At 41.9% G+C, this 20,565-nt stretch overlaps 1 protein-coding gene across 5 annotated transcripts in view; it reads left to right on the top strand.

The window, feature by feature from the left end:
• The window catches only part of qkia (QKI, KH domain containing, RNA binding a), an 81,612-nt gene that overhangs the window by 17,294 nt on the left and 43,753 nt on the right, over positions 1-20,565 (top strand). For all 5 annotated transcript variants that reach the window (XM_057343590.1, XM_057343592.1, XM_057343593.1 and 2 more), the window contains exon 2: positions 9,601-9,743. In XM_057343590.1, coding sequence (XP_057199573.1) covers positions 9,601-9,743 — 143 coding nt within the window. The remainder of the gene's footprint in view (positions 1-9,600; positions 9,744-20,565) is intronic.

Below are 20,565 nucleotides of genomic sequence, written 5' to 3'. Positions count from 1 at the left end.
CAGTGTCCCAACTTTTTTGGAATCGGGTTTGTATATTTATAATAATGATGATTGACGAGTGTTGCTTTTTCAAATGCATTTGATAAACGACTCAATCTCATAGTGATTTTAGATTGAGCAGTACTTCCTACTAGTGTTGTCACGGTACCAAAATTTCAGTAGTCGGTACCAATACCAGTAAAATTCCACGGTTCTCGGTACCAATTTCGGTACCAAAGCAAAACACAAGTACATGCTAATTGAAACACAATTTTATTAATAAAGCTCATTGTTAATATAAATGTATAGAAAGCAATGCCATTTTGTATACATGAAGTATAAGTTAATTGTTGCTGAAACTGTTGTGTGCTCTCTGCTTATGCTGATGAACATCCTCCTCAGTCTGCTGCTGTAGAAGACAAATAGAATAAACTTCAGTAAGTCAACTGACTGAACAAACATGCATATGCAATATTAAAACAAACCTCAGTTTTTATACTGCATTTACACAAGATTACTTGCATTAAGGTAACTGTATATTAAAATAATAAATGCAACAGATATATTTTTCTTTAGTTTAAATGTGGCTTTTTAAACCTAATGGAGTTATCTATCCAAGACATACACATTGCTAGTCATACAGTTAGTATGATAGTTTTCTAGCACATAGATTTCAGATAGGCCTAAATAAAATACTAGGTACTGTAAACCCCACCCTGTCCTCCCATTAATTTTACTCCATTACAGTTATAAAAGCATTAAATGGTTAATAAGTACACTTGACTGGATTAGCATTGGCGCTAACAAATTAACACGCAAACAGGGATGTTTTTTTTGACGTAACCTTTAACTTAACATATGATACAACATTCATAATGCAAACGCGAACATAATTTGAAACTTACCGCTTGAACGTGTTAACTTAAATCCGGATGTTTCCTCGTTTCACCACAAAACTCTGTTCGTTTTCTTCGTGATATGACTTTAATCTGAAGTATTTCTGTGCGCATCTCTTGTGGATCAGAGCCGCGCTTATCCGCTCATCACGTCTTATTGCGTCTATAAAAAGTTTCCGACTAACAACCTGTCAGACAGAGCATCAGTACCCGGTTGACCCGGTACGTCGGTGCTACCGGGTCTTGTGAAAATTAGGTACCGACAACTTTTTTATTTTTAGGTACCGACTTGGACCCGAAGTACCGGTACTTTTGACAACACTACTTCCTACTGATCAAAGAGCTGTAGTTCACGGAAGAGCTGTGCTTAAAACACAGAATCGCAGCCTTTACGATTTCAGAATCGCCCAGACATGAATAATTAGTGTGAATCGTGATACATATCGTCCCATCCCTATGTCAGACTTTCATTTGAATGATTCTGAATCAGTCTTAAACTTGTGAGTTGTCACTTTGATTTGGTCAATAGCTCTAAACAATCATTAATTCAATAACCAGAATTCTTTAAAAAGTACCTTCCTCAAAATACACGAACTGGACAAAACATGAGGCTCATTTTATGCTGAATGAACCACGCGTGTCTTTCAGCAGATTGCCGAGTTTTAGTTTGGTTTCTAGTAACTCATTACCTTTGACTCGGTGCATGGCAGCACCAGCGATGTGAGCTGTGAATTAAGAGAGACAGATTCTTCTTTGTTTGATGCTGTTGACTTTCTCACCTCTCAAAAACAAAATTCTCTTATTCTCTCCTGACAGGGGACTGAGGCGCTGCCCAAAATAATGAATGTTTATTTAGGAAATTTTGTTTTTCAACTCTCACATTTTACATAGACTGCCTTCTGCAAATATTAGAGTGGTTCATGCATAGGTTCTTAGTCATGTAAAGAAAAGCAGTTACTCTGAGACCAGTCAGTGCCACTATTTGAATGTTAGTCATGCATACAAGATGTTCTTTTGAGGTAAAATGTTTTTACTCTCTCCTCTAGGGGACAGAAGTTTTATGTTATGTGCCTATTCAGAGTCTGAATAGTGTGTTTACTTAATGATGTTTTGCCTTAATGGATGTTTACTGTAAAATTCCTCAGTGTTCTTTGTATTTGTGACAAGAAAACTCCAAACAGCTTCAAGGAAATTTCACAATCTCTTTCCTGCATGGTGTACCTGCGTAAACAAGATCCCATCACCTGATTTTGACAAGCTGTTGCATCTCTTTTAAAGTCTGCAGAAAATCAGCATTAATGCTGCCAGGAAAATTCTTCCAGGCAAAACATGAAATGCAGTGCTGAGCTCACAAAATTGATGCACGAAGCAAACATTTCAGAAAAGAGTTTTACTTGCCCATCGTCAGCAGCAAAATACCCTTAAGTTTGGTTTCGGAGGCAGACAATTTTACATTTTAGGAGAAGGTGTGGACATTTGATAAGACTGAGAAATGTACACACTCAACAAGAACCTTATTTCAAAAGTACCCCCTCCTTTCTCTGTTCGGAAGTTTTAAGAGTAGCATTGAATTTTCTGTTGAGGGGTCGAATACAGCAGTGAATGCATTAAACCGAAATCTTGAGGCTGCAGAAGCTAGCTGTGCTTTATGGTAGCTAAAGTGCATTGCTTCAAAGTGGAAAAACTTGTACATCAGCAGGCTTTCATCTCAAGCACCTCTCTTTTATTTTAATCTTTAAGAGCTTTGAGCGCTCTCCATCCTTTTGTGTAGCATCTACTACAGTATTGGTGAGAGAACCATTTCTTTAGACTCTTGCTTTTGGCTCCTTAATTGATATGGAAAGAGAATAAAGTTTTTTCCTTTTAAATGGGGAAAAAGTCAGAAAGCTCTTTGTAACCCTGTTTGATATGCCTGTAGTCTTGTATGCTACGGCTGATACACTTTTGTGGTTAAAAGCTGTTTATAAAAATACTGATGCTTTTAACTATGTCGACCATTATTCTTCAGCGATGGAATGCAGGGATCTGATTGGTCGATTGACTGTGCTGTTTATGTGCTATGCCCCGATTGCAAGTAATTTCTGCACCCTTTCATTCCAGTAGGGCTGAAACGATTCCTCGAGTAACTCGAGTAATTTGAATACAAAAAATCATCGAGGCAAATTTTTTTGCCTCGAAGCCTCGTTTAATCCATTTAACTACAGTACACACGGAGCACTGCGTTTCCCCACGGACCGTTATTACTGACGCACAGCCCGCTAAACTCTGTTCATGTTACAGGGCTCTCAAGTCTCACGCATTCACCATGAGACACATGCATTTTAGTCTGTTCACATCAGTGTTAATTTTGACAGCAAATTTTGATTTAGTTTTAGTCATAGTCTTTTGACGAAAATGCAATTTAGTTTTAGTCACATTTTAGTCATCCCCATCATTTTAGTTTTAGTCTAGTTTTAGTCGACGAAATATGAAAAACATTTTAGTCGAATAAATATGCATTATATTTAGTCTACTAAAATCTAAATGGTTTAAATCATTTACTTGGTGTAATTAAACGTTCCATACAAAGATTCAACTGTTTTGACATAATTTACTTCACCTTAGAATGAAATTAAACCAGGTCATTACCTTTATTTTTCAGAAAGGTTTAGTAACTAGATTTGCATTGTTGGAACACAGATTATTAGACCATTAATGACATGTTCCAGTTCATTCAATCCCATTTGACTCAATTGACTCGTTAAGTAGGGCGTGTTCATTCAGTTCATTCAACCAATGAAACGCTCTGACAGGGCTCACACTCAAAGGCTATTGGCTCATGGCATGCCTCTTTGAAGAAAGAGCTGCACTGTCTTTGCCTGATACAGCAATGAATGAGAAATAGCTTTCATATAAATTGTATTACATTTCTTTAGTCATGCAAACATGTTACATATTTGGTTCGAATGTACAGTTTGACTCACTTCATCTCTTCTATAATCAGTAGAGGACAGCGCTGGTTTCTTTTTGCTGACTTCATGTTGCATTTCACGTTATGCAGCAGCTCGTGTTAAGTTAACATAGGCATATAAAAACCTTTGAGCTTGCCTTTGTAATGTGTTTCGGGGTAACTCGCCTGCAGTCGCGCTTCAAGTTTGCGGCGTTTTACCGGCGATCGTGAAGGAAAATAAGACGCTTTGTAACCCGCGTGGAGACACAGAATACATGTGTGTGCTTCCCCTTCTCCCAGAGACTTCTCTCTACCGTTTATATGAGATATGCACATGCGCGCAAACAGATGTCCTCCAGGTGGGACAAGAATATTTTCGTCTCGTTTTTATTAGTTGACGAAAATGTCAGTATATTTTTATTACATTTTTTGTTATCATGCATTCATTTTTATTTAGTTATCGTCTCGTTTTCGTCAGTGAAAACATGTCGTTAACGAATACTTTTCGTCATAGTTTTCGTCAACGAAATTAACACTGGTTCACATGCTCACACGTATTTCACATGATGGTAAATAACTGATAGCTTATTGAAATGGTGAACTGCTATTTTACTTAGTTTTAGTCTATTTTGCGAGTGAAACTTGTTTTCTAGCTGCATTGAGTCCATAAAACTAGATGCAGACTTGTGGACGCCGAATCCTGTTATTTACACATGTCATCTGTCTGTTCTGCGTGTCTGAGTGAATGAACTGCACAGTTTAACGTGCTACACGCGTGATGCTCATGAATTTGTCTGCGTCTGCGCTTTATGAGGACATGAACTTCACCTCCAGAGTTGCTCTAAGAGTTTATTTCACGAACATGTTATTGTGTGAAGGAACAGACAAAAAAATAAGCGTCTTCCGACAACCTGTCTAAATAAAAGTCATAGGCTATATATTACTATTTAATAGTAAAAAAACAAACTAATTTTTATAAACTACATGCATCAAGCATAAGCTGAAGTTAGTTGTTTACCTTTGAAATTATTCTCTCTATTTTTATTCATGTTTCTTATTTATATTTGTATTATATTGCATTTTGAATTTAATATGGCAATGGAATGTACTAAATGGGTTTAGTTTTCACAGATATTAATGTATGCAATTTCAGAAATAAAAACTTTAATTATTCTAAAAAGGAAACAAATTAGTTGTTTTACTCATTTTAAGAGACCTGTCTTATTTTCTCTTGTATATTTAGTATTGCTCTTTAATAAAGAAAAAATACTTATTATCCGAATACCCGATTAATCGATGGAAAAATCAGTAGAATACTCGATTAGTAAAAGAATCGATAGCTGCAGCCATACATTCCAGCTTACAGTTATTACTGTAGATGTCTGTTTATTACCTCCTAGCATCTAACTAGTTCGCAGACAGATGGGTGCTGATGCTTGCTAAAATGCTGAAAGCAGCAGGGTTTGTGGCGTTTTGTGTGTGTGTTTGTGTGTACTTTTCCCGGCCGCCGTAAACCTTTCATTCTAATACCAGAGTCAAACTGGCATTCCTAGGACAGGTACCTCTGCACGCCACTGATAGCATTTATATATCAAAACGTTTTATGTATGGTTTTAGCTCATCTCGACTGTGTTGGTAATGCTGCTTATACTGTATATTTGCAGACCGGGATGTTTTTTTGACAGTAGGGTGATAGCAGTGAATGTTCTGGAAAGTGATGGAGGAAGAGAGAGAGATGTGTTCAAACAGCCTCTGATTCAGGGTCTCAAGATATTTAACCTTGTTTACCTGCTCGTCGGCTTTGAATATTGTTTTGCTTCTTAAAATGTGCTCTGTCCGTCTTGCTTACCAATATTGTTCATGATGTTACATCAGCGACCACAAACCCATTTCCATCTGCCTCCTGTTTCCTCTCACCACTTGTTACTCTGTTTGTATGGTGTGTGACATCAAGTATATTCGATTTTGTTTCAGAAAGCATCTGTTGATCCATGTCTGTTTTTCATTAATAGATTAATGGCTTAAAGGTATAATTCACCTAAAAATAAAGTGTCATGATCCTGCCTCACCTTGTCATGCTTTTCTAGTCTTGTGGTAGGATCATGACCGTGTTATGTGTGGAAGCACATGGTCATTGTTTGTTATGATGGCCATGTGCTCTGCTGTCTTGTCTCTTGACCCCGCCCTCTCGTTTCCTGTCTAGCTTCCCACCAGTGTTTCATTCTCCACACCTGCCTAGTGTAATTATCCCTTGTTAGTTCCCTTGTTTTCTGTCCTGTGCTGTTCCGTTCAATTTCGTCCTTGTATGTAGGGCTGTCACGATTATTAAATAATCGTCTCATCGCGATGATTTCGGATCATCGCAATTATCGCACATCTCTATAGAAGACACTAGGGGGAGCTGTAGTGCATCTGCATATTGCATATTTTAGTGTATATATTGTTACTAAAGCATGGTAATACTTGTAAAATGTACCACCACAACACAATCACTTAAAAAAAACTAAAACATATACAAATTACCTGCAGTACAATTTAATATTATTTAAGCAAATCTCAGTGTGAAAACCAGTCTACCAAAATTTCATTAACACACAAGTAAAATTTTACTGTAGTCTTGCAAGTGAGAAAAAAACAGACTAGAAGCTTTTCTATGACTGATAGTATTTTAATGTTGGCTTCAATTCACTCCTGATCAATTTACTTAATTTACAATTTGGTGGTTGTATTATTGACAGGTAAAAGCCTAAACCTTAGATATATGATGACCCATTTTTTTCCGATGTATTTCCAAGAAAAAACACATAGTCTTGTATTCAGAACAATATGGTCATTTCAATCGCTGAATCAAAAATGAATGAGAATTAAATGTCAAAGCTCAAAAACAGACAATTAATCGTCATAATCGCCAAAGCCCTAAAACAGACAATTAATCGCCATAATCGCAATGATTTATTAGACAATTAATCGTCAATCAAATTTCATAATCGTGACAGCCGTACTTGTATGTATCTCGTGTCCTTGTTTCCTGATCCTTGTTCCTGAAGTGATTTTCTCGTGTCTATGCCTTGCCTTGTTTTGCCCCTTCCTGGGAAGTTTTTTTGATTTCAAGTTTTGAAAATCTTTCGTTGTTAAAGTTGCCCCATCGTGGGTTTTTTGTTGCTGCCATTCCTCTGTCTGCTCTTGGGTTCTGTCCTCACCAGCCCTGACAGCTTAGCTTCTCTATTAGTGTAAATACAGTGATAAGCGCCACAAACTCTTCTGACTTGTTTTTACCATAAGGACAGATATAACCGCGCACTCAGATTTGTCCGCGCTACAAACTGCAATCGTTAATTTCGTTTCAAACCTGTCTAATTAAGATGTGAAGATAATCAGAACAATGTAACACAATCCTGAATTACAATCTTAAGAGCAGTTTTGTTGCTTGGCTGAATTTATTTTGTTGGTCTGTTATTTGGTGTGAGATTAATTTGGCCACAGTAAGAGCTTGAAATTGAGTGTCTCATGCGTGCTCGTTGGCAACTCTGCTTTAATCCCAGTACTTCTGTGATCATTTGACACAGAAATAATGATAGTGTGTGGTTGAAAAGACTGTTTGTGACGTCGTTCCGTACCTAATGATGATAATGCTTTCTCCGCTTTTGCGGAAGAACCAGCACAGATTGAAGTTTTATGATTTTAGTCGGAGGTGTAAGTTGATAGACACGAGAATCGTTGTTTTTCATCAATGAGATCGTGTGGGTGTTTGGAGATCGTGATCTTTTAATGATTAATCGTGCAGCTCTAGAAGATATTTGCAAGAATTTCAGTGACCACACAGATCTCATCCCCCATTGACTCCCATAGTATTTATTTATGGCAGTAAATGGGGGATGAGATCTGTTTACTGACATTCTTACAAATATCTTCCTTTATAGCAGTACAAAGGAATTTATATAGGTTTTGGGACAACTTGAGGGTGAGTAAATGATGACAGAATTTTCATTTTTGGTTGAACTATACCCTGAATTCTTATTTGCTTACTAATGATTGTCTGACCTGTCATAGAAATTGAACATGCCACACAATAACTTTTTACCATTGTTGGATCTACCTTAATCTTTGTTGTTAATCAGTTGGTTGTTTACTTTAAGATGTTTATTTTGCTTTGTCTTTGGCAAAACATGCAAGCTCCCACGTTTAAATTGCACAAACCCAGTTGTGTAAACTCTCTTGTGGTATATGCAGCTGTTGCACTTCATCATTTAAAATATTTGCAAAAACAAGTGTTTTAAAATCAAATATTATTTCTTACATCCTGCAATCCTCTGTTTCTCACATGTTGTTTTTGTGGAAAAGGCAGCACATTTTTGTCCTTAAGAGCTGAATCATCGTCGTTAGCATTTACCCATCACACTGACCCCAGATAAGTAACAACAACACACAGAACCAGTAAGCACACAAAACCTGACACAGCGATTGTGTCCTCGTTCCTGCCTCACTCCTTAGTAGAGTTTAAACTGTGACCTTTGTGCTGGCAAACAGGATATACTAACCATTAAGCTACCAGCAGCCTTTGCTTTGAAATTAGGGCTCAACGCGGCCTGCGTTTGCTCTCGCGTGCTTGCTCCCGCTATATGGTAATGTGGCATTTTGCTGCGCCTCTCTCGTTCAGCCAGAGGACAGAAACACTTTAGTTTCTATTTTTCTTTGGCTCTTTAAGTGCACACTAAAACGCTGCTTTTAGGAGTGCGGTTGAGGATGTATGCGAGGCTTAAGGCAGCTCAACTATTTCAAATGTAGTCATATTGCAAAGCTATGCGAATGCCTCAGATTCACGTTTACATAGTGTGCGTAGCCATGCATATTAAAAGGTAACGTGGCCGGGAAAGTGTAATGTGCGTTTTTGCCTATGAGGTTTCTATTAAATGAACGAGATTCTTGTTCGTGACCCACTTCTGGTTCAGTAGAGGATATTTTAATGTTTTAATTCTCCCTAGCAGTCCAAGAATATTATACATGCAGACGTGCAGCAAGCTTACCCCAATGAACCAGAGAAAGATCTTTTCTACCATAGAGTGGAAAGAGATGAGGGGAGGAGAAGCGAGGTTGTTCTTGGGTCAGCAGAGTAAAGATGGATTGGGTCTTGTGAATGTGGCTGAAATTCTTACGCAGATGTGTCACCTCCTTTGGGGCTCTGTGTGTGAGAAGATACACTGGGCTAAAGGTTTCAGCCTTTCATGGTTTATAAGCTGCTGTTGTTCGATCTGGGTCTTGCATCACTTCCCAATCCAACCCCACTCCTCCACCCATCCCAGTACCCCATGAAACGCACTGTGTCAGTGTTGTAGACATCCTAAAGTCTGTTCACAACATTCACCCTCATGACACCTGCACTCTGGAGTTAATGCAGTGACAAAGAACACAAATTCAAATGCAGATTCAATGTTGAGAAAGTCTTTCAGGGGCTGATTGAATATGAAACAATGTATGTAGTTTTATACGCCTCTACTAGATAGGCAACCTACTAAGATTTAAAGCAAAGCCTCCGTGTGTGATGGAGGAAATGTGTGATCACAAGGGGAGGTCCAGTAGAGGCTATGAAATTTAAGAATATTGCTGTTCCCCTTTTGAACAATGGTAAAATTCAATTTGACCGAAAACGTGTTGGAATGTGAAGTGTGTACAAGCAGTCTTGTGAAGCATCTTGAGATGCGTGCTGGAATGTGGGAATTTGACAATGAAAAAATGTTGCCTTTCTTGTGCATTTTGTTCTCAGTCTCTGAACTGTTTGTTCTTTTTGTTTACCTGCAGAGATAACGAGAGTGAGGAAAGACATGTACAACGACTCTGTTAATGGTCTGGTGGACAAACACCCTCTGGAGTTACCGGAGCCTGTGGGACCCATTGTACACCTGCAGGAGAAGCTCTTCGTACCAGTCAAAGAGTACCCAGACGTGAGTCTTGCTCGTGCACACTTTTGTACATTCCTCAACCTTTTCCTATTAAAACCTTGCACTGTGATTGGCTGTGGTTATAGTGATTGGTTATAGGGCTGGGCGATATATATCGCGATTCACACTAATTATACATGTCTTAATGGATTCTGTGTTTTAATGCACAGCTCTTCTGTGAACTACGGCTCTTTGATCAGTAGGAAGTACTGCTCGATCTAAAATCACTATGAGATTGAGTCGTTTATAATGTGCATTTGAAAAAGCAGCACTCGTCTAACATCATCATTATAAATATACTTATTATCATGAAAATACCTGAAAAGGTTTGAAGAACAGCGATAGAATATGACTACTGGCATTTCCTGGAACTGGATCGTTCTTCTTTGTCCCATTTTAGTTTCTGCGCGAGAGTAGAGTTGTGTACCGAAACCCGGATACCTGTGTATCTGGTATGTAACTCGACCGAATCAATACGCAGATTTCGGTGCCTCATTTCGGTGCCACTTAAATGCTGACTGAGCCGCCCCATAGATCGGAACGCGCATGACCAGTGGATTCATCATAGTGAAAGACAGTTGTGTTTCATTCCTCCTGACCGCCAGAGGCGGTGCTTAAGCACTAGTGGGATTATCGCAGCGCCAGCTCGATAGGTCGAGATAATATACCAAAAAAGTCACGTAGTGACATAGGCTGAGCAACAGTATAATACACACACCTGCTCAGCCCACAGCCTCTTTCGCTTTCTCGCTTGTCTACGATAGGTCATTCTTCTCCACTGTCAGTGCAGTTTACTAGAGCAGCAAAGTTTTGTTCTCGCAAGCTGTGACAGCGTTCTCTCGAGGGATTGATTGGTAAGTCTTTTGGTGTACTTGTGCTTCTCGGTTCTACAGGGTGCCTGGTGTTTCCAAGCTATTACTGCTTGATTTGTTACTGATTCTGTATGTCTTGCTTCTTGGTGCTATCCGGAGGCGGGTTTTTCGCCTCACGTACTCCCCTACTTTTTCGCAGAGAGACGGCTGGCTCCTCGGTGCTGTCTGCCGGCCGGTTGTCAATATACTTTGCTTACCTCGTTATTTGCCCTCGTTTCCTGCAGCGGACATGGCTCATAGTTCTATTGTCTCCGGGTTTCCTTTAAAATGCAAATTGTGTCCCAATGCTCTTTTGCCCGAGGACGGACACGAGGTTTGTCCATCGTGCTTGGGGATTCAGCATCTTAGAGAGGCTTTCACGGACCCATGTATACACTGCAGTGTTCTACCCATGTCAGAGAGACTGCTGCGTCTCGCTGAGTTGGACCCCAAGTCTTCGCGTCCAGCCACAGGCCTTCGGAAACGCGGCGCATCTGCGGCCGTCGGTGCCCCCCCATTTAAGAAGGCGGCAACCCGACACAAACGGATTGATGAGGCAGCTTCTCTTTCTAATACGGTTGCTGTCCTTTTGTCTGAAATGACAGAGATAAAACACCTCCTACAGACGCTCCAGCCGACTGTGCCTTCCTCACCTGTTGATATTACACATGAAGAGGAGGAAGGTTCCAATAAGAGTATGGGTGATGAACCTTTCAGTTTCTGCCCTCTTACATCAGGCTGATTTTGATGTGCTCTCTACAAGTGCATCTGACTCCTTTTTTCAAAGTGCAGATGTGGTACATGCTGCTGCGCATTCTGCGCCCCGGGAAAATAAGGCTTCTTCGGCTGCTGGGCATTCTAGTGTGGATTCTGTTAATTTGGGACAAAACCTATCCTCCAATGATGATACCTTGGCTGTGCTTCAGATGGCTGTTGCTCGCTTGGGGCTGGATGACTCGCCAGTGCAGCCGCTCCAGTCTAACATTTTTTTCAGACAGTCTTCAGCTGGCTCTACTTTTGCCATGCCACCGTGCAAAGATTTTGTGGCAGAATTTTCAACCTCCCTTACGGGGTCTAACGTATCTAAACGAAGTTCAAAGACTGCCCGTACGTTGGCTTCTATGGCAGACGTCTATACCATTGGGGTTGGCCTTGCTCCTGAATTTGAGCAATTGGTTGCCGCTCTGGTGGTGTCACCCGATGAGGCTATGCGAGGCAATATGCGTTGCCCTAGCGCTCAGTGTGGTCGCACAGACTCGTTACTCAAAAAGGCATACGAGTCTACTGCATATATCACCCGTGCAGAGAACACTATATGTCAACTACTCCTTGCCACTACTAGCACGCTTGAGTCTGCGAGTGTGGACCCCTCAGTGTCACAGTTCCTCCAGACTGCCCTTTTGGCTATGGGCCATATCACCTGTGAACTGGGTGCTCTTACGGCCACGCTTCTGGCGGCTCGTCGGCACGTGTGGCTCGCCCAGGCAAAGCTGCCTGAGGACTGTAAAAGGACTCTACGAGACCTCCCCATTGTTCCTGGCCACCTGTTTGGACCGAATGTTCCAGACCTTCTGGAGAAAAGGTTAAAGTTGTCCGAGGCCAACTCGTCAGTTAACTCAGCCTCAGCGCACTCCTGTTTTTAAGGTGCCAGGCACTCAGGCTCGCCATCGTTTTGCTGGGCTGGAGCAACGTTTCCGCCCGCGCTCTGTTCCACAACCCCAGGGCTCTCAGAGGCCCCATGCCAATGAGGACATGCGGGGTTTTCGACCTCATCAGCGGCAGTTGCCAGGGAATTCACGTCAGCCTCCCCCCACTGCTGTTAAAAGCCGAACTCACAAAGTTTGAAGTCATTTGACCGGTGGTCGATCGTTTCTCGAGCCTACACCTACAATACTGGAAAGATGTGACCATAGATCCTTGGGTCTGGACCACATTGAGCAAGGGGGTATGTTCTGCAGTTTCGACGCCGGCCCCCAAAGTTTTCAAGAATTGTTCCTACACTGATGGGAGACCCAGTTCGTTCAAAGGCTCTCTCTCTGGAAATTTGTTCTCTGTTGGAGAAGAGAGCAATAGAAAAGGTTCATTCCCATGTTCAACGGGACGGGTTCTATTCAACTTACTTCCTAGTTCCGAAAAAAGACGGTGGTTTTCGTCCAGTTCTGGACTTGAGACGTCTCGATGTGTTTTTGAAAACTCTTCCCTTTCGGATGTTACTGGCAGTCGACGTTCTTCGGTCTGTCACGAAGGGAGATTGGTTTACAAGCATCGATTTGAAAGATGCTTACTTTCATGTGCCCATTGCTTCGCACCACCGAAAATTTCTTCGATTCAGTTTCAAGGGCCAGGCCTACCATTTCAAGGTTCTTCCATTCGGCCTATCTCTCGCTCCTCGTGTTTTCACGAGGTGTGTGACTGCAGCTCTGCATCCTCTATGGTCCAGGGGGATGCGAATCCTGCCTTATTTGGACGACTGGTTGCTGAGCGCAAGCACAAAACAGCTAGCGATCCTCAACACCAGATTGCTTTTGGAACATGTTCAAAGGCTAGGTCTTGCTGTGAACATGGAAAAGAGTGGTCTGAGTCCAGTGCGTGAAATAACTTGCATCGAAATGACTCTGGACTCTCGCAGGCTCAGGCGGACTGTATTCTGCGACTCCTTGTTTGTTTCCGGCTGGGAACACGATTGCCGTACAGGACACGGTTACAACTTTTAGGGATGCTGGCCGCGGCCACTTCTGTGATCCCACTGGGCCTGCTCCACCTCAGGCCTCTTCAGCGATGGAACAACGGTTTGCGGTTGAACCCTGCCAGGCATCTTCATCAACAGATTGTTGTTTCAAATGGTTGTATCCAGGCATTGGTACTGTGGACTCGTCGGGAGTTCTTGATGTCAGGGGTTCCTCTAGGGGTCACACCTCCTCGTCGGGAGGTAGTCACGACCGATGCTTCACTCCTCGGGTGGGGGGCATCGTGGAATCACAGAGGTGCGTGTGGCCGTTGGTCCCCAGCTCGGTCCAGGGATCACATCAATCTTCTGGAGTTGCATGCAGTTTTCCTGGCCCTGCGGAGTTTCTTGCCGGTTCTGGCGGGCCGTCATGTCCTCATTCGCTCCAACAACACCTCGACAGTGTTTCACTTGAACCATCAAGGTGGAACAAGGTCCCTCAAGTCGCTGCATCTCACACACAAAATACTCACGTGGTCTCTGCCTCGACTAGCATTGATGAGGGCGGTTCACCTGCCAGGATCCCACAACCAGGTCGCGGATGCACTTTCGAGGGATCTAATACACCCGGGGGAATGGAGGCTTCACCCCGATGTGGTGCAGATGATATGGCAACGGTTTGGCAAGGCGTTGGTGGATCTTTTCTCGATACGGGCAAACGCTCACTGTCACTTGAGGTTTGCAAGGACTGAGATATCCAGTCTGTTGGGACAGATGCTCTGTCCCACGACTGGCCAGACTGTCTGCTTTGTGTTCCCTCCCCTTCCGCTTTTGTCAGACACGTTACACAGAATAGTACAGGGCAACCACAGAGTGTTACTTGTGGCACCTCGTTGGCCAGCCAGACCGTGGTTTCCCATGGTTCTGTCATGGTTAGTGGACAGGCCATGGCAGCTTCCGCTTCGGAAGGATCTGTTGTCACAGATGAGCAATGCCGTTTGGCACCCGGATCTGGCCCGTCTTCATCTTTGGGTTTGGTTGCTGGATCCGACTGTCTCTTAACCACCTGCGAACCTGCGGTGGTTCACACCATAGCTAATGCTAGAGCCTCATCTACACGCCTGATCTATTCGGCACGTTGGAATATTTTCTCGTCATGGTGCAGAGAGCGTGGATTGGATCCTGCACGTAGTGAGGTTCCAAGAATCCTTAGTTTTTTGCAGCACGTTTTGGATTCAGGCAAAGCTGCCTCCACCTTAAAGGTTTATCTTGCAGCCATCTCCGTGCATCACATACCCGGTTGATGGTTCTTCCATGGGTTCTCATTCTCTGGTGTGCAGTTTTCTGAAAGGTGCGAGACGGCTGAGGCCAGCTCGCAACCCTCATTTGCCTGGATGGGATTTGCTGCTTGTTCTTGAATTTGTTTGTTTTCGGCCACCATTCGAGCCTTTGCAGGTGGCTGGCCTGAAATGGTTATCTCTGAAGACTGCTTTTTTGTTGGCACTTGCTTCTGCCAAGCGTGTAGGCGAATGGGGTTGTTCTCCGGCCTAACCCATTCTTTCTACCTAAAGTCATACTTCCTCAGTTTATAAAGCAGTCCATCAGTTTGGCCGCTTTTCAGTCTGTGCAGCACGGTTGTTCGGTTGATCACCTCTTGTGTCCTGTGAAAGCCCTCCGGTGCTATGTGGCTGCTACTGCTCAACTTCGGGGCACGGATCAGTTTTTTGTGAGTTATGGTGGTGCACGGAAGGGGCATGCTCTGTCAAAGCAGAGATTGTCAAACTGGATTGTGGAGGTTATCACTTTGGCGTACAGGGCTTCCCAGAAATCTCTGCCTATGGGTGTCTCTTGTCATTCCACTAGGGCTGTGTCTGCATCTTGGGCTGTTTTTAGAGGAGTCTCTATGGCAGATATCTGTGCGGCGGCTACCTGGGCTTCTCCGTGTACTTTTGCCCGCTTCTACAAGCTGAATGTTGCTGCCCCTCATGCGGTCAGTTCTGCTGTTCTGCAGGAGCGCCCTTGAGTTTTTTAGGTGAGTTGCATTCCTCATGACTATGTTGGTAGGAGTCATCCACTAGTGCTTAAGCACCGCCTCTGGCGGTCAGGAGGAATGAAACAGAACGCTAGTTACGTATGTAACTGTGGTTGTGAATTCCCAGGGCCGGCGGGCAACGACTGAGGTGCCCTTGAGCAAGGCACCTTACCCCTACTTGCTCCCTGGGCGCTGCAGTGATAGCTGCCCACTGCTCTGGGTGTACGTGTGTTCACGACTTGCTGTGTGTGTGTTCACTACTCTCTGGATGGGTTAAATGCAGAGGTCACATTTCGGGTAAGGGTCACCATATCTGACTAATAGGTCACTTCACTTCACTAACCGTAATTCATTAAGGAAACTGAGCATAAGAATTGCATATATCGCACAGCCCTAATTGGCTATTTGCTTGCCTGGTGCTTTTGGTATTTTTATGAGGGACAAAGTGAAAAGCTTTGAATGTGTTTGGATGTAAAAAACCCTTCCCATTTTAGAAATGGGACCAGCAGTAGTAGTTTTTTTACAGTAGCAGATCTCTGCTGATAGCTGGGAACAATGCAGGACTTTCTGGAGATGTGTTCTTTTATTTTGAGGAGTCTGAGAAACCGATTTCGGCTAAATTTGAGGATTTAGCTTTAGAAGCTTGTATTTGACATTTGTCTCTTATTCACAAACACACACCCGTTTACATAGGGAACAATTTTACTGTCTAATTCTTCTGGGTTACTGTCTAATTCTTCTGGGTGGCCAGGAGGGGTGGGGAGGAAAGAGAAAGGTGGCCAGCAGAGCATGAAATGCATTTTCCCTCTGACGGCCCCGATAAAGACCACACCATCTGTCCCGATGGACAACCACACACACTTAGACACACTTGCACCTTAGGCTCCCCAAGATTCGAGTTAAGTTAATTATGATGGAGGCGACTGCTCTGCTTATCTTTATTTTTCCAGAATGTTACATTTATTTTAAGACTCAGAGCATTTGTGCCTTTAATCACGCTCTTTGTTAACTGCGTTGCAGGAGAAACATAGTTCCCTTTATATCTGTGAGGCCTGTTATGTTATAGTAATTTTACAGTGAAGTCATATGGTTGGATAGGGCTGGGCGATATGGCCAAAAAAATCCCAGATTATTTCACAAAAAAATCAGATTTACGATTTAAATAGATTTTTCTGTTTGAGGTGCTACTGTAAATTGGTCGTACTGCTACCTTTACTAGCAACAGACTTCAAACACACTTTGCAACGGGGTGTTGTTTGTTCTGCATCTGATGCCGCAAAACCGAACCAATTCCAAATTACGGATGACACTGTGCCTTTCTTGGCAGGGCCTGAATTTCGTTTTTATACTGGGGGGAATTCCCTCCTTACATGATTAGCAGTGGGGGATTTAAAGATTTTGGGGTGGAATAAATTTGGACACATCAGTTTTAATTTAAACACATTTTTAAAATATAATTGTTTAAAATAAACTAACTTTGTTTAATAAAAATGACGAAATGTGACATATTTTAATACAACAAATTATTCTTTTAGTTTTTTGCAACAGAAACAAATAGAACTTTTTACCAATTACCTATAATGTGAAGTTCTACAATTACTCTACAATTATTATATGCATAACAGTAGTCAAGTTAGTTGTTGTGACAGGTTGACATTATCGCCTTGATGGCGGAGTGAGAGTGAGCGCGAGCACTTGCGGGACACTTGCAAGACATTTTCGGCCTTTAATACATATAATGCCATTTCCGACAGCAGAAACTTTGGTGCATCCCTTTGCTCACCGCTTGAAAACAGTCAACACACAGAAAGAAGAAAACACACATAAAGAAGAAACACACAGTCATACGTTCACATGTCATTTGTTCGCGTTTGAGGATTTATTTCAAAATTAGATTTTAAATGAAGCAATACATGTTGTGCGGGAATTTCTCGCATTATTAAAGATAGACTTGCGGAAATTACTTAAATTATGCGCAATCCCACACCGAAATTCAAGCCCTGATTGGAGACGTGTTCTTCCCTGCTCGCTGCAATGTTTATGTATCTCTATGGCAAACGCGCAGGCAAGGGCTGAGCCCATTCAGAACTACGGGAGCCCAGAGGGTAGCGTCGGCGGATGTTAAACCCGATATTCATTGAAAAAAATCTATGTAAACTACACATTGTCCCTGGGTTTTTAAAAAGTGCTTGTCAGTATGTAATAGTTTAAAAAGTACAGTGTTTTTCTATTTCCTGAAAAACAGCAAATTTAGACATACAAGGTTTCAGAAGGACAGTGACGTTATATTATTTTCCAATATATGTTACTCATTTAGCCAGAATTTAAGCCTGAAATCTTAATTTTTATAAGTCTACAAACCATCATAGAGCAGTTTTGTTGTTCCATTAGTATAGACATTTTAAAATAAACTGGAGCATTATTCTATAGGGTAACTGTGACTGTTAATGGTCATATTCTCCCATATTGTCCATGCGTGTAGTTTATGTATAGAGGTGTGCGAGTGTGTTCACGTGACCCTGTGCCTCAGAATAGCATAAACAGCTACAGAAAACATGGCTGACCTGTATAGAATGAATCCCACATCGCCATCACGCCATGGAAAATATGAAGTGACTGTTTATGTATGAGCATGCTAAACACACACACCAGTGTACATAGAATCCCCAACTGACCCCTGAAATCTGTTTCTCTTTCGCTGTGTTCCCCTAGTCTTTCTTCATTATTCTTCCCCCTGGTGGTTAGCATGAGTCACCATTTCTAAACACACATACACATTGCCATCCTAATGTTCTAGACATGCAGGGAAGTTAATATGATCCTAAACAAGATTGAGATGAAATAGCTTTTGATTGTTTTTTTCAGATCTGTTGATATTTAAATAAAGTTTTTGGTTGCTTTTTGCATGGGAGGAGTTTTATTGGTCTTGTATATTTGCTCACTGTATATTTAACATTCTGCGGTTTGAAACCAGATCTACTTACAGTTCAAGCAGAGGGATTGTTTTGGATTTGTAGCTTTAACAATTATTCTAGTCCTACTTTAGTAAGGTTTTGGTTTAAAAATCCATTACTGGTGAGAAGGTAAAGAACACGCATATGGGCTCACCCAGGCCACTTGATCCAGACTAAACGTCCTCTGTGGTTTGTTTTGCTATTCTTGAAGCAGAAAGCAGATCCTTTCTTAGTCTTGTGTGTGTTTGTGAAGGCTAGTCTGTTATAGTTTTTCCATATTTTCAGCTGGAAATTCACATGCTCACTGATCCATTCTGTCTTGTCTTTTGCATACTTGTCTGTAACCCTCTAAATCCCCCAAACAGATACACAGGTTGGTCTTGATCCCAATATTTAGCTCAGAATGTTAATTTCATAAAAATAGTTTGTTCTACCACCACGATCCTGTTCACATTTCCTTGGCCAAGAGCTTTGTGCATTTGTGAGCTTGTGCATGTATCAGTAGCCAATCAAAATAATCTAAATTCAGAATAAAAGTCTGTTGACCTTTGACCTACAAAACATCTTTGAATGTTCTTCAGTTGCGACCCTGTTCATCACCTCCGTTCTAAAGTTTTTGGATAGAATAGAGTTGAATAAATCTTATTATATCACCTGTTGTTAATGAGCTGCTTTCTGCTGTAATGTTGCGCGTGTGTGTGTGTGTGTGTGTGTGTGTGTGTGTGTGTGTGTGCGCGCGTGATTGTTTAAAAACATAATGTATGTGTTCATTTTAGTATCTGTAGCCTTAGGGCATTATGAATTATTCAGATTCATTTAGCTGGATATATATTGTAATTTCATTCCTGTGCCTCGCAAACACCTGTATGAATACATGCGAATGCAACCCATCTGTCTTAGCATATTTATTTATTAGCTGGAAAATTATACAGAAACTTCAAAAGTGCTCAAACTCTAATTATAATCTTTGCATTCTCTGATGGGACAGGTCAGAGAATTAAGAAATGGTTATGGAGTGGGAGCAACGGACAGAATAACTGAGGCTTTCTTTCAGCGTGGCTCACTTAACGCAACACGGCTGTTCTGCAGCAATCAGCTCGTTGAAGCAACAAGCTATTAATAGAGTCATCCTTAAGCTGAGGGTGGATGGGTCTTCTGTCTAATGCTGGGAATGTTATTGAAGGTTTTTCATCGTCATTTTCTGCCCTGTCAGACAGCATTACCCTGCAGATGAGAGCGGGGTGGGCTTGTTGGGGGATGGAAAGCTGCCCTTTTTATTTATGTAAGGCTATATTGAAGATTGCTAGCTCGAAGATCAGACTCAAGCCTCCAGTTTTAATTTGCAGGTTATTACTGGGGCTTTTGAAGCCAAAGGACTCCCAATTTAGCCTCACAAATGACTTCCAACCGTTTCTGACTACTGATTCATCAGAGTCTTCACCGCTTACCATTTTCACAGGCTTACTGAGGACGCACGCCTTTTCATTTCCCTGACGTTTACTCTTAATTGCCATTTGTGCATGCAGATGTTTCGTGTTTTTTTTTTTTGCTTTTGTATGTGCGTTCTCTGAAGTGCTGTTAAAAAATTATATTGCCTTGATGCTTGTTCATAGCATTTTTAATGATGGTTGTCTTGCAGAACTCCAAGGGAACGTTCCACAGCTTTGTTCTAGAATTGTCATAGAAGAAACCATGTTAATATCACACTTTAGATAGCAGTGCTTGTGCTTTAAAACCTAGTTGGCTCTCTGTGTAGTAGAGATAACAGTACTACAAATGGTCTAGTCTAGGTTGCTTAAGGAATGAGTAAAATACTGATATGCATCCATACACTTTACTGTGCGTTCACACCACCAGCGACACCCAGCGACAAAGCGAGGCGATGTCATTCATTTCAATGGAGAGCCTGCGACTTCCGGCGACACGAGCGACAGTGATGGTTGGCGACAGGAAGTAGACGTGTCTAGCGACGTGACAAAGTTGAGATTTGCTCAACTTTATGCAAATGATGAGCGACTTTCGGGAGCGACTACCAATAGGAGTAAAGCAGCGGAACTCACGTTATCCATCTCTCGTCGGTTACTGCAGAGTTTGTTTATAAATGTTACTAGAACAAACAAAGCTAGGAACGCCTTCTAACGATCTCGTAGAAAGAGACTAGCGACACCTACCGACAGAGTCTCTGGAGGTGTGAACGCACAGTTAGCCACAAGCTTCATATTTGCTAATGACCAAAAAAGCCACGTAACCCGCTGAAGGGTTTTAGGATTTGTTAGTGACATCCAATATAATTCTGAAATGTATGTAGTGCTTTCATAAAACT

The sequence above is a fragment of the Triplophysa rosa genome, linkage group LG10 (genome assembly GCF_024868665.1).
Source record: "Triplophysa rosa linkage group LG10, Trosa_1v2, whole genome shotgun sequence".
NCBI lineage: Eukaryota > Metazoa > Chordata > Actinopteri > Cypriniformes > Nemacheilidae > Triplophysa > Triplophysa rosa.
This window is presented reverse-complemented; position numbering and strand designations above follow the sequence as displayed.